Genomic DNA, 12,476 nt, shown 5'->3' on the forward strand with positions numbered 1-12,476 from the left:
CAGACAGAGACGCTCCATCCAGAGCGTCACTGCATCCAAAGACAGTTTTTCACGCCCGTAACCACAAATTAAAATACTTTCATGGGTTTGTGAAACCTCTCGGGATCGTTCGTTCCCTCTTTCCTCAACGCCGCGTGAAGCGACTCCAGAGGTTTGATTCAGTCGCTCGCTGTGAACGACCACGTCCTTCCCTTCCACGAGAAGACGAGCTGGAGAAACCTGGCCTGACGCGCTGCTCATCACTGCCATCGTTTCACGCACAAAACAACACCTTCAAACAATGTGCAGCAACTGGAGCCCTTTTTATTTCAGCCTGCATGTGTTTAAAGTGTGTTAAGAAGGATGCTGCTTTAACTGTTAACAGTTCATGTTGGCAGTGCCGCCACGGACCTTCAGATCACAGGAGCACTTTGACGCTGAATGAGACTAACATGTGATGCTCTTCTGTCAGGACGTTCAAGGAGATTCAATACACGACCACATGTACATTAAGATAAAAAATATTCTGCTAAACACTAGTTTCTTGTGCTCATATTGGCCTCAAAGAAAGAAAAGCAACGAGTCGGAGAAATCAAACCTAACTTTGTGCCACTGTCTCTCGGCTGGAGCTCATCAAGGAAACACTGCATATGGAAGTGAAAAGAGGGAATTTGGGAGTGAAAGGACTGCTAACTCAGACTGCTGAAGCTTCAAATCCCCTGCAGCTAAACTCCAGAAGACGTTTCCCTGAGCATCGAGTGTCGCGTCGCTGACCCTGAAACCCCCCAGAGGGAAGTCTTTGGACAAGAGCAGCGATCACAGGACTTGTTGTGTTGCCGCGAGTCTCTTCTCCCTCCCCGTCCTCTCTGCGACGCCGCCGAGGCGATGAGGTCGCAGCGAGGCCGAGGCGATGAGGTCGCAGCGAGGTCGAGGCGATGAGGTCGCGGCTCACCGGTGCAACAGATCGGGCCGACGGGAGCTGAAGGCTCCTGCAGAGCGGCGACGCTGCCGCCTGCAGGCAGAACAGCGAGCGGCTGATGAAGAGCCAGACGACACGTCGAACTTCCTGCTTTGCGCTTCGTCTCTCGGCTCAGAAACAACGCGGTGTGGAGAAAGCATTAAAACAAAGTCAGGCTGCCTGCTAAGTGAATCCCTTCGCGTGCATCACAGTCTGCACACAGAGAGAGGAACATGCGTGCAGGTGAACTCACCTGCTGCTTTTCCTGGGCAGAGGCAAATCCTTCTGGTGGGAAAGAGGAAAGCAGGAGAGGAGAAGAAAAGAGGGGAAGAAGAGAAAAGAGCATGATGAGTTTCACACGTCATGCAAACACGGTTCACAGGACTGATAGTACGGCCAGGAGACATGAATTAGCATATTCATAAAACAATACAATCCATCTGATAATGATCCGTCTTTTAATACAAAAAAAACTTTACTTTTCATTTGAAGTGTTTCTTTCGTCCTCTTTTATCTCCTCCTACATTTCACTGCTTTAATGTTACCCATAATGCACTCTGTTGTTGTTCTTTAGCCTGCAGACAGGAAGCCGGGTACAAATTCGATCCCTTGAAGGTCAAACCAGACACACGTCAGCTTGTTGACGGATCCCACACATTTTAAAACTTGGCGTTGAGATGAAACCCACTTTATTTATTCAACTGGGTCTCGGTTCTGATGCCGAGTACCAACTCGGCTCCACGTCATCAGCGTGAGACTTTTCCGCTGTGAGATCACTCGCCGCTTTGCCCGGAGCCAACTTAACAACCACGCGTCTCTTAAGCTCGTCACCATAAAGAAAATACAGCTCTGCAAAAACAACGAGGAAACCAGAATGAGTCAGTGCGCACGGTGCTGTGCTGGGACTCGCCTGCAGGTTTTGGGATCTCTTCGTCAACGTCTCGAGCGAGAGGAGCCGGCTCTGAAAGCCGACCCGTCCCGAGTGCTCGGACACTCGGCCGACGTCGATCCAAAACATGTTGCTGCTATATTTACGAGGTCGGGACACAACAGGAGGACTCTGACGTGATCAGGATCCGCTGGGAGGAATCCGCCCGGCGCTCGTTGCCCATCTAGTCCCAACTTGATTGGGTTTGAACACTCGGACGCGGCGGGATCGGGTTGCCGTCGGTCTCTACTGTCAAAGCCTCCGTTCCTCCGCTTATCTCTGCTGTTCTCCGGCCCGGCGGCTCTAAAAGATGTTATCGCCTGTGTCTTTCCACTCGGGGAAGGCTTAATGACACCGAGCCGTGTCGGCGAAATGAAAGCGACGATCCACACACCCGGGGTCAAGCGGGAAAAAAGAGAAGTAAACACAAACGTGAGAGGAGAAATAAGAGGCTGTAATTGGTTTTCCAGAGAGTTTCATCCTGTTAAATCTCTCTCTCTCCGTCTCTTTGTGTTTGTACAAGTACACAAGCATCACCGAACCCAAACAAAGCCGAGCTGATGAAACACGACTTGACAGCTGGAGCTCTCGTCTCCAAACAAACTTAGCGCCCGTTTACTCTCCGGCGCTGCGAGGCAGCGACGGAGACGCAGCGTGCACGACGAGCAGAGGAAGAAACGCTGCAGAGACGCAGTGATGAGTCAGGACCGGTTCTGCACCGGCACGGAGGAGGAACCACGACCATGATGGACCCGACTGGGGATGGAACACGTGTGGCGAGCAAGGGAGTGCAGCATGTAGTGCAGCATGTAGTGCAGCCTGTAGTGCAGCATGTAGTGCAGCATGTAGTGCAGCATGTAGTGCAGCCTGTAGTGCAGCCTGTAGTGCAGCATGTAGTGCAGCCTGTAGTGCAGCATGTACTGCAGCCTGTAGTGCAGCATGTAGTGCAGCCTGTAGTGCAGCATGTAGTGCAGCATGTAGTGCAGCATGTAGTGCAGCATGTAGTGCAGCGATTATGAATAAATAACGAGAAACGCAGCTCCACATTGCTGGAAATATACTCATCTGCTTTGTTGTGGAGCGAGTGGGATAAAAAAAGATTGATGGCCCACAAAGAGGTGTGTGACGTCTGGAGCAGGTTAGCTTAGCTTAGCATAAAGACAGCTCGGCTGGCTCCAAATGTTCAAAAGATAGCGCTCTCTGCACCATCACAAAGTTACAGCTATTTTATAATGTAGTTGTTTTTCACAAATACACTCGACATGTATTGTAATTATTTGTCGTTATGTTCTGCTGAAACATTTCTTACGCTACCAAACGAGCCCGAAAGCTACAAACGGCTCCGTTCACATATGACCTGTTGATTAGTGAGCTTCAGGCTAGCTACTCTGCACCCGTCATTCAGTCTTTATGCTATGCTAAGCTAAGCTAACCAGCCGCCGTCTGCAGCTTCATATTTCAGAAAGACATGAAAGTGGGAATCGATCCTCTCAGTTCAGACGAGGCCGATCCCTTTTCTGTTCTTCAATGGGAGTGACATCACCCATCACAGTGAGCTCTTTCTGGGACATCTAATGGATGACATCATCAGGAGGAAGTGAGCTCGGCCAGGGCTGCTCCCTGTGTGTGTGTGTGTGTGTGTGTGTGTGTGGATAAAACCCCAACACCTGCTCCCTCTCCCTCTCTGTCCGACAGATGGCTGCGTGTTGTTGCCATGTTACTGGTTTCTGCAGCATTTCTTTGAACAATATGCTCGGCAGCGAGTGACCATGACAACCTCAGAAACTTGTAATTCACACGTCGCTTCAGGTGAATCGGAAAAGATCGAACCTGAAGCTGCTGCTGAGAGGACGGACGTTTGCATGAAGTGGAAAGAAACTCTCAGGATGCAACAAGAGAGCAGCTCAGAGATTACAGGAATCACGCAGGAAACTCTTCATCATCCAAACGCATAATCCAAACGAAGCGGCCGAATCTTTAAAAGAGTCTTAAAGTATTTTGGAGCCCGACAGTGAGGTGACACAGCGGCTCATGTGGAATGAAGGGAGATTCAGTCCGCTTATCTTTGTGACCGTGTTATCAATATCACGCCGGGACGTGAAAAACAATTGATCGTCAATAAAAAGCATCATTAGTGCAACAAACCGTGAGCACATGAAGCAAAATGAAATGTGGGAAACGAGAAATGTGGGCGAGCGCCAAGCGGCCCGAGCACATGTCCAGTTCATCTGCATCACGTTTCATATTTCATTGAATCTGTTGGCTTCACTTCCTGGTTGTCTCAGAACATCCTGGTGGTTTGTGCTGGAGCATGAAGCGTTGGAGAAGCACGCTGTAGATACACGTTAGAGGCCGTGATGATCACTACATGTGATCGTTCACCATTAAAAAAACATTTCCTGTCTCCACAATTACACGAGAATGTCACGACGCAGAAAACCCCACGGCCACGACGACACACTGCATCAATATCCCCCTGTGGGGAACAGGTGGACACACACACACACACACACACACACACACACACGAAAGGTCACTTATAATGGAATGAAAGTTTTAAATTTCTACTGTTTTTTCAAGTGACTGCAGACGAGTCACAGCCTCATTTGACCACTGCATTTTATTGTGAAAGGGTTCGAGAGCGAGGGCGCCACGTGGAGATGTTGGTTTATTTTCTCCATATTCTCTTACGGCGTTGAGACGGGGGGGCGCGCCCAAAGACAAAGCCCGAGGCCAACTGGAGAGCAGAGGAAAGGACGTGTTAATCTGCGGCTCCGGGCAGAGACTCCCGGCTTCTGTTGCGTCGCCGCCGCCAAGACTCACAGCAGCCTGCGACGCACACGTCCCGCCGTGTGCTATTTATTCCCTTTAATGCTTCTGCCTGAAAGCTTCCGAGATGGCCCGTCGACACACACGAGGTCCGACCTATATTCACTTCCTCGACCACAGAGGAAACCGCACTAAGTGCTCAGTCGGCGTGGTGGACGGAGTCGGGCGCCATCTTTCTGTGCTTCATCGGCGTCGGCAGCAGAACTCGAGTCATGACGAAGAGGCTCGGGTATCTGAAGCCGTTCCCGAATCTATTCTGGCCCGGATCCGTTGGCTTTGATGACCACTTTGCTCTCGGGGCACTAAACCTGGCCTTCCTGAATAAATCCTGACATCAGACGGACGCGGCGAGGCGGAAACAAAGCGGCGGGCGCGGCGCTGAGTGACGGGACTTGGCACGCAGCGCTGGATCTTCTGCAGTGATCACACTCTTATCCCTCGTGCTTAGCATATTGGAAACGGGCACACTGCCCGGAACAAAATATTGGACAAATTATGCCTGTGTGTGTGTGTGTGTGTGTGTGTGTGTGTGTGTGTGTGTGTTGCACTCCAGATTCCTACAACAGAGACGGGTGAGACATGTCGTATGACTCGTGTTGCTGTGCGGGTGTGTTTGTGAGCATATGGGTTCAGTGTGACCACACACACACACACACACACACACACACACACACACACACACACACACACACACACACACACACACACACACACACCTACGACCGCCCGGGGTCGTCTTCACTTGGAGATGAAGGTGACTCGGTGACACACAGTCACGGACCTGCTGCTGATCGTAGAACCGCCGGCGCTTCTTTTCGCCGCTCGCGCGTCTTTGAAAAAGCAAAATGGAGACGCGGCGGCTGCAGAGTTCGTGATTTGAAATGTTTCTGAAATGTGTGAAATGACTAATTGAACGTGAACATTTCATATCGAACTCCTTCATTCAGAGAATATCTGACGAGGGACTGATGAACGATTACGACGAATGAATGAGGAAAAAACACAAAGTACAATGTAAACATACGTGAACAATAGAGTAATACGTATTACGAGTGTAATAAGTATTTATGACACCCTCGTGAAATAGAATAGCAATAGGAATAAGATAAATATAGCAAAACAATGTCACTTTGGAATAAAAGCTGCGGCTAGATGAATGAACTGTTTGCTAATGTCATTTATTTCTGGTTTAATGAAAATGACTCTGATCAGAACTCCTTATTTCTTTATCATACTATATTTTATTATCCAGGCAGAGTTTCTGACCCAGTTGTGTGAAGACAACATAACTGGGTTATTATACACATTATGTATTGTATTCATTCACGATGCTAACAGGTTTCAATATTGAGCGAACCGACTGATCCGCAGGTCTATAGAGTAGTTTGCCCTAATTATTTTCACACACACACACACACACACACACACACACACACACACCCTCTCTCCGCTGTGAAAGTAGATCCAGGCAGTAAAGGATCCAGACCTCGTCAGAGCACTTAAGTGGGCTGGACCGGCCCACAGCTGCCGCCTCCTCGGGTCCACGCCGCCGCCCCTTTCACCCCGTCCTGCTGCTGCTGGTCGTCTTCCTCCCTCAGGGCGCGCGGGGCTGTTAGGCCGCCATTAGTCCTGCTAATGGGCCCACAACTGCGCCACATCCTCGGCATTTAGACCTCCTCCGTCTGAGATATGGATATCGACCACTTCCATGGAAATGGAGAGCGAGGAGGAGGGGGGGGGGGGGGTTGATGTGTACATATAGACATGGATGTTATGCACACACACACACACACACAGACTGACGAGCAGACACAAGACGCTTAGTGGGGCCCCTGAATGGCTGAACACACACACACACACACACACACACACACACACACACACACATTAACATGCATTAACGTCTGACTGAAATCAGAAGTTAGACTCAGTGATCTTCTTGAAGTGAATGTGTGTTGTTGAGCTACTTATGAAATACATTAGCTTAATGCAGTGTGTGTGTGTGTGTGTGTGTGTGTGTGTGTGTGTGTGTGTGTGTGTGTGTGTGTGTGTGTGTGTGTGTGTGTGTGTGTGTGCATTACGCGTACGTTCACATCTGATGCTCCGCTGTCTCTCTGCTCTCAGTTTCATCGTCTAAATTTCAGCTCATTTATTTCTGAGGGAACATTTTAATAAAAAGGACGACTTCATTCTCAGAAGCAGCAGCACACGAACGCGTCGTCTCAGCTGTATTCTACATAACACAGTTAGAAATAACAATATTGTGACATGTGCCTGATCTGAGCAGTAGTGTGTGATAATCAGCACACGGGAGCTTATTAATAGAAACCATTCCTGCATGTGTGGTTTAAAACTCTCCGGTTCAAGCCTCTGGAACGAGGACATGTTGCTTTTATTTGACTCTTTCAGTATTTTAATGTCTGAATTGTCTACCAGCAGGTCACAGAATAGTGATGTAAAACACAACCAAAGCATTTACAACATTGATCGGCCACAATTTTGATGATGGAATATTATTGAACACTTGAAGTTGCTGAAGTGTAGGGTTGCTACTCTTGCAAAGAGATGTTTCTGTAGTAATTATCATGACATCCTGACAGCACCAACGACCCACATGCTCTGACCGCCGCCGTGTTGTCTGTTCACGCTCATCACGTCGTTTTGGGGGCGTGGCTTTGAGAGGAGGCTCCGGGCCGTTGAGACTTTTTCGCTGGATTTAGAGACTTTTGTCTGCTACTTCAGTTGGAAAAAGGAGATCATTTGTAAATCTAGCGTGCTCTTTTGAGTTCCTCAAGATGGCCGACTGGGCCTTTAAAGTCAGACCTCTGGAAGTGAAACAGTTCCCCAAATGTTTTTCTTAGCCGTCAATGATTGCACACCGACTCCTGAACTCTAACCACAAGGAGCAAACGCTGGAGTCCAACCAGCACAGACCAACAACCGTAGAGCTTCAGGTGGAGGCAGCAGGTAGAATCTGCTCGCCTCAGACAAAGACATGCGTGGATCATGAAATCATGAACTAGCGTCTGCTCCTGGACAACAGGAGCTCCTTCACACCGGCAACTTCCACCAACCGGACGACAAGTTGTTGTGAATTCTTCCAGCATCGCTCGTCAACATCTTTTAGAAACGAGCGACCATGGAGAGAGCGACCATGGAGAGAGCGACCATAGAGAGAGCGACCATAGAGAGAGCCTCCATGGAGAGAGCGACCATGGAGAGAGCCTCCATGGAGAGAGCGACCATGGAGAGAGCCTCCATGGAGAGAGCGACCATGGAGAGAGCCTCCATGGAGAGAGCCTCCATGGAGAGAGCGACCATGGAGAGAGCGACCATAGAGAGAGCCTCCATGGAGAGAGCGACCATGGAGAGAGCCTCCATGGAGAGAGCGACCATGGAGAGAGCTTCCATGGAGAGAGCGACCATGGAGAGAGCGACCATAGAGAGAGCGACCATGGAGAGAGCGACCATAGAGAGAGCGACCATGGAGAGAGCGACCATAGAGAGAGCCTCCATGGAGAGAGCGACCATGGAGAGAGCCTCCATGGAGAGAGCGACCATGGAGAGAGCTTCCATGGAGAGAGCGACCATGGAGAGAGCGACCATAGAGAGAGCCTCCATGGAGAGAGCGACCATGGAGAGAGCGACCATGGAGAGAGCGACCATGGAGAGAGCGTCCATGGAGAGAGCCTCCATGGAGAGAGCCTCCATGGAGAGAGCGACCATAGAGAGAGCCTCCATGGAGAGAGCGTCCATGGAGAGAGCGTCCATGGAGAGAGCGTCCATGGAGAGAGCGTCTCTGGGCTGCGTGCAGCCGAGTGCTTTCACCGTAGTTAACTCAGCAGGAAGCAGACGACGGGCCTCGCCCGCCTCGCCTTCATTCATTTCACGCTGCACGTTGAGGGATCTGCCATCTTGTACAAGACGATGTGGGCGAAGGGACGAGACGTGAGGATCTACTGCACGCGCTCAGACAGCCGACACACGTGTGACGGTGCACAAGTTACTGTGTTTAAAAACCAGATGTTGAGGACGTTTGTCCTGCTCAAATGTTTTGCCGTACGGGATTATTTCACTGTGAGGAAGTGCCACCAATTCACAGTCCACTCCTTTGAATCTCTGAACAGTTTCCTCACTTGATTTCCCAGAAATGTGACTATATAATGTTTAATAAGAGGTGGTTTCCAAGTCGCCTGCTCCTATTCTGCAGTCTACTAAATCAACCAATACTTTCATGGCCTTGTTCCTTTTCACAGCATCTTCATGATGTCCCTCATGGGCACACTGTACTTCCTCTTGGAGATCTCTCCAGCAGCATCCATAGATATCAACGTAATAAACTGAATAAATCAGAGTATGAACACACTTTCCTTCAAAGGTTATGTCCTGCATTAGTAATACATAACTCATGTTTACTGGTGATAAAACAAAGTGAGTAAAATAAATAAATGAACTTTTCACCTGCAGCCTCCGTCTCCGGATGATCCCTGAATCATCCATGGCGCGTGTCCGGGACTCGCACCTGTGCGCGCGGTCCTCGTGGGCTCCTCAGGTGACGGCGTGACGCGGCCCTCCACTCTCGCGTGGCTTCCGGCGAGAGTCTGTTTACTATTAAATGTCGACAAATCGTCTCTCTCACAAAATATCAAATGTCACTCTCGACGTGGACGTGTCTCCTCGGCTCGGTCCTCCTCCCCGGTCCCCTCCCGGTCCTCATCCCCCAAAACCTGCTGAATAAGCGCGCGGCCGCGCGGCGGGGGTCCGAGAACAGAACCGGCTCCAGCACCGTGAACCCGACGCGTATCGCGCCACAGACGGAACAAGTTGGCGCGCGTCCTTCCTCACGCGCCTCTCCTCCTCCTCCTCTTCCTCCTCCTCTTCCTCCTCGCCCCGCCCCCTCAACACATCCACCGACACTCACAGTTCAAAAACAACCGCAAACCGCCCCGGAAAATATCTCAAAATGACCTTTAAAATGACAAGCGGCAGCTCGAAAATAAAAATAATCAATACACGCGGCTACAGTGTCATCCTTAAACAAAATGTTTTAAAATAAAGAAGCTGCCATCCCGATGAGCGAGCCTGTGTCCGGGCTACCGGCTGCAGGAACCCGCTGCTCGAGAGCCGAGACGCGTTCAAACCCCATCCCGTAAAACCGAGAAGGCACCGGAGGGGTTCATGTTCACGACCTCGCTCGGTTAATAAATCTGGGTTGCGCGCCGTGATGCTGCTGCGCGATCAATTAATAAATCAAATGAGCGAGATCGACGCGGACGTGCGGCGGCTGGATGAGACGCCGGTGGATGTCTCCCCGCCTCCGGTCCGGTGGACGGGACGCTGTCCGTGTCCCCGACGCGCTCACGCCGTCCTGCTCCTCCGGGGGAGACGTGCTTTTCTCGGGGAAAACGCGCTGGAGTCGCCGCGGAGGCTTCGCTCCATCCTCGGCTCTTTATTTATTTATTTATTTATTTATGTATTCACCACCCACCTTCTACTACCAAGCGGAGGTTAACCCTTCAGCGACCACACGGTGTTCACGGTGTTCCGGGGCCACAGGGCTGTCTTCACGTGATCCCGTTGCTCCCCGCAGAGACGAAGGACGTTTGACATTCCTGCAGTTATTATGAGAAAGAATGCCAACATCTTTATGATAAAGTGAGACTCACGCTGTCTTCATTCACTTCTTTTACATGTTACAGGTGAGTCCACCTGCAGGTCAGCAGGTCAGGTCTGAGCTGTGTGGAGGTGATGACGTCAACACAAGCACAGTTTCAAGGTGGTCACCAAACATCAGTGTCTCCCATTCAGTATCAAACCAAATGTGAAACATGGCCGCCGTCCTTCTCTTCCTGTTCCTGTGATGTCATCGGCGCCGTAGGTCTATATTGTGATATCTTTCATTTATCATTTAGTATCTCCAGCTGTATCACGCTGCCATGAGCAAAAGAAATATATAAATATTCCTTTAACGAATAAACAACTCTTCTTTTCTTCTTCTAGGAAATGCAGAATATCAGCAAAAGAGCTGCATCTATTTTCATTATTGATGAATCAAACAACTTATGTTTCTTGCTTGATTGTTTGTCGTTTAGTTTATAAAATGTCTAAAATGAAGGAAAAAGGCCACAAAACAAAGTCTAAGAACAGAAGATGTCTTGAAATTGCTTGTTTTGTCCCATCAGCACCAAAGATGACATGAAAACGACGGGAAGCAGAACATTCTCCCATATTTGGGAAGGTCAGCGTTTTAAATTATGAAACGATGGCGCCGCCCGACACGCGTCCAGTAAATCAATACTCTGATATGAACCACAGGACTGAGCTTTGTTCCCGTTTAGTTTGAAAGCGTCATCAGACAGAGGATGCAGAACACTTCACAGCTGCTGGCAGCCTGATCCAACTGTTAATGAATGAACGCCGGCGTGGAGACAAATCCTCACCGGGAGACTTTCAGGAAGGGAGACGTCCGGCGCTGACGACACATTAACTGAGACTGCGTGTTTTTCTCCGCCGGTCTGACATTCATACAAACTGATGGTGAATATGTAATCTGCAGGAGAACACACACAGAACTCACACTGAAGCAGGTCAAAGGTCAAACAACGAGGCGCTGATGTTCCACCGTTAAGCTTTCTCACAAGAACAAACAACTGTTTGTCCAAAAGGTGAAGAGGTGGCTGATGGGAGACGAGCACACGGGAGGCCGGCAGCTGGTCCTCCACTCAGGACGAGAGGGGGGAGGGGAGAAGAGGTTCTCGTCCTCGTCCACGTCCTTGTGTACGTCTTCGTCTTCGTCCTCATCCTCGTCCTCGTCTACGTTCTCGTCTACGTCCACGTCCTTGTCTTCGTCCACGTCCTGGTGTACGTCTTCGTCCTCATCCTCGTCTTCGTCCTCATCCTTGTCTTCGTCCTCGTCTACGTCCTCGTCCTTGTCTTCGTCCTCGTTGTCATCCTCGTTGTCATCCTCATTCTCATCCTCGTTCTCGTCCACGTCCTCGTTCTCGTCCACGTCCTCGTCTACGTCCTCGTTCTCGTCTACGTCCTCGTTCTCGTCCACGTCCTCGTCCACGTCCTCATCCTCATCCTCGTCTACGTCCTCGTCCACGTCCTCGTCTACGTCTTCGTCCACGTCCTCGTTCTCGTCTACGTCCTCGTCTACGTCCTCGTCTTCAGGCTGGTATAGTAGTAATGAAGGTATAGCAGGCTGGTATAGTAGTAGTGAAGGTACAGTAGGCTGGTATAGTAGTAGTGAAGGTACAGCAGGCTGGTATAGTAGTAGTGAAGGTACAGTAGGCTGGTATAGTAGTAGTGAAGGTACAGTAGGCTGGTATAGTAGTAATGAAGGTATAGCAGGCTGGTATAGTAGTAGTGAAGGTACAGCAGGCTGGTATAGTAGTAGTGAAGGTACAGCAGGCTGGTATAGTAGTAGTGAAGGTACAGTAGGCTGGTATAGTAGTAATGAAGGTATAGCAGGCTGGTATAGTAGTAGTGAAGGTACAGTAGGCTGGTATAGTAGTAGTGAAGGTACAGTAGGCTGGTATAGTAGTAATGAAGGTATAGCAGGCTGGTATAGTAGTAGTGAAGGTACAGCAGGCTGGTATAGTAGTAGTGAAGGTACAGCAGGCTGGTATAGTAGTAGTGAAGGTACAGCAGGCTGGTATAGTAGTAGTGAAGGTACAGCAGGCTGGTATAGTAGTAGTGAAGGTACAGCAGGCTGGTATAGTAGTAGTAAAGATATTGCAGCCTGGTATAGTAGTAGTGAAGGTACAGCAGGCTGGTATA

At 49.8% G+C, this 12,476-nt stretch overlaps 1 protein-coding gene across 2 annotated transcripts in view; it reads right to left on the minus strand.

Moving 5' to 3' along the window:
• LOC137799636 (microtubule-associated serine/threonine-protein kinase 1-like) overlaps window positions 1-10,236 on the minus strand; it is a 61,712-nt gene extending 51,476 nt beyond the window's left edge. Inside the window, exons 1-2 of one of the 2 annotated variants that reach the window (XM_068596454.1) lie at window positions 9,156-10,236; window positions 1,191-1,219 (exon numbers count right to left, since the gene is read on the minus strand). In XM_068596454.1, coding sequence (XP_068452555.1) covers window positions 1,191-1,219; window positions 9,156-9,194 — 68 coding nt within the window. In that variant the 5' untranslated portion in view covers window positions 9,195-10,236. Of the gene's footprint in view, window positions 1-1,190; window positions 1,223-9,155 lie in introns of both variants that reach the window. The other variant, XM_068596453.1, reaches the window with a different exon arrangement.
• Between the last annotated feature and the right edge of the window lie 2,240 nt (window positions 10,237-12,476).

This window comes from Clinocottus analis, unplaced genomic scaffold (assembly GCF_023055335.1).
Source record: "Clinocottus analis isolate CAN_PGR_092001 unplaced genomic scaffold, fCliAna1.0.p SCAF_37, whole genome shotgun sequence".
In the NCBI taxonomy this organism is placed as follows: Eukaryota; Metazoa; Chordata; class Actinopteri; order Perciformes; family Cottidae; genus Clinocottus; species Clinocottus analis.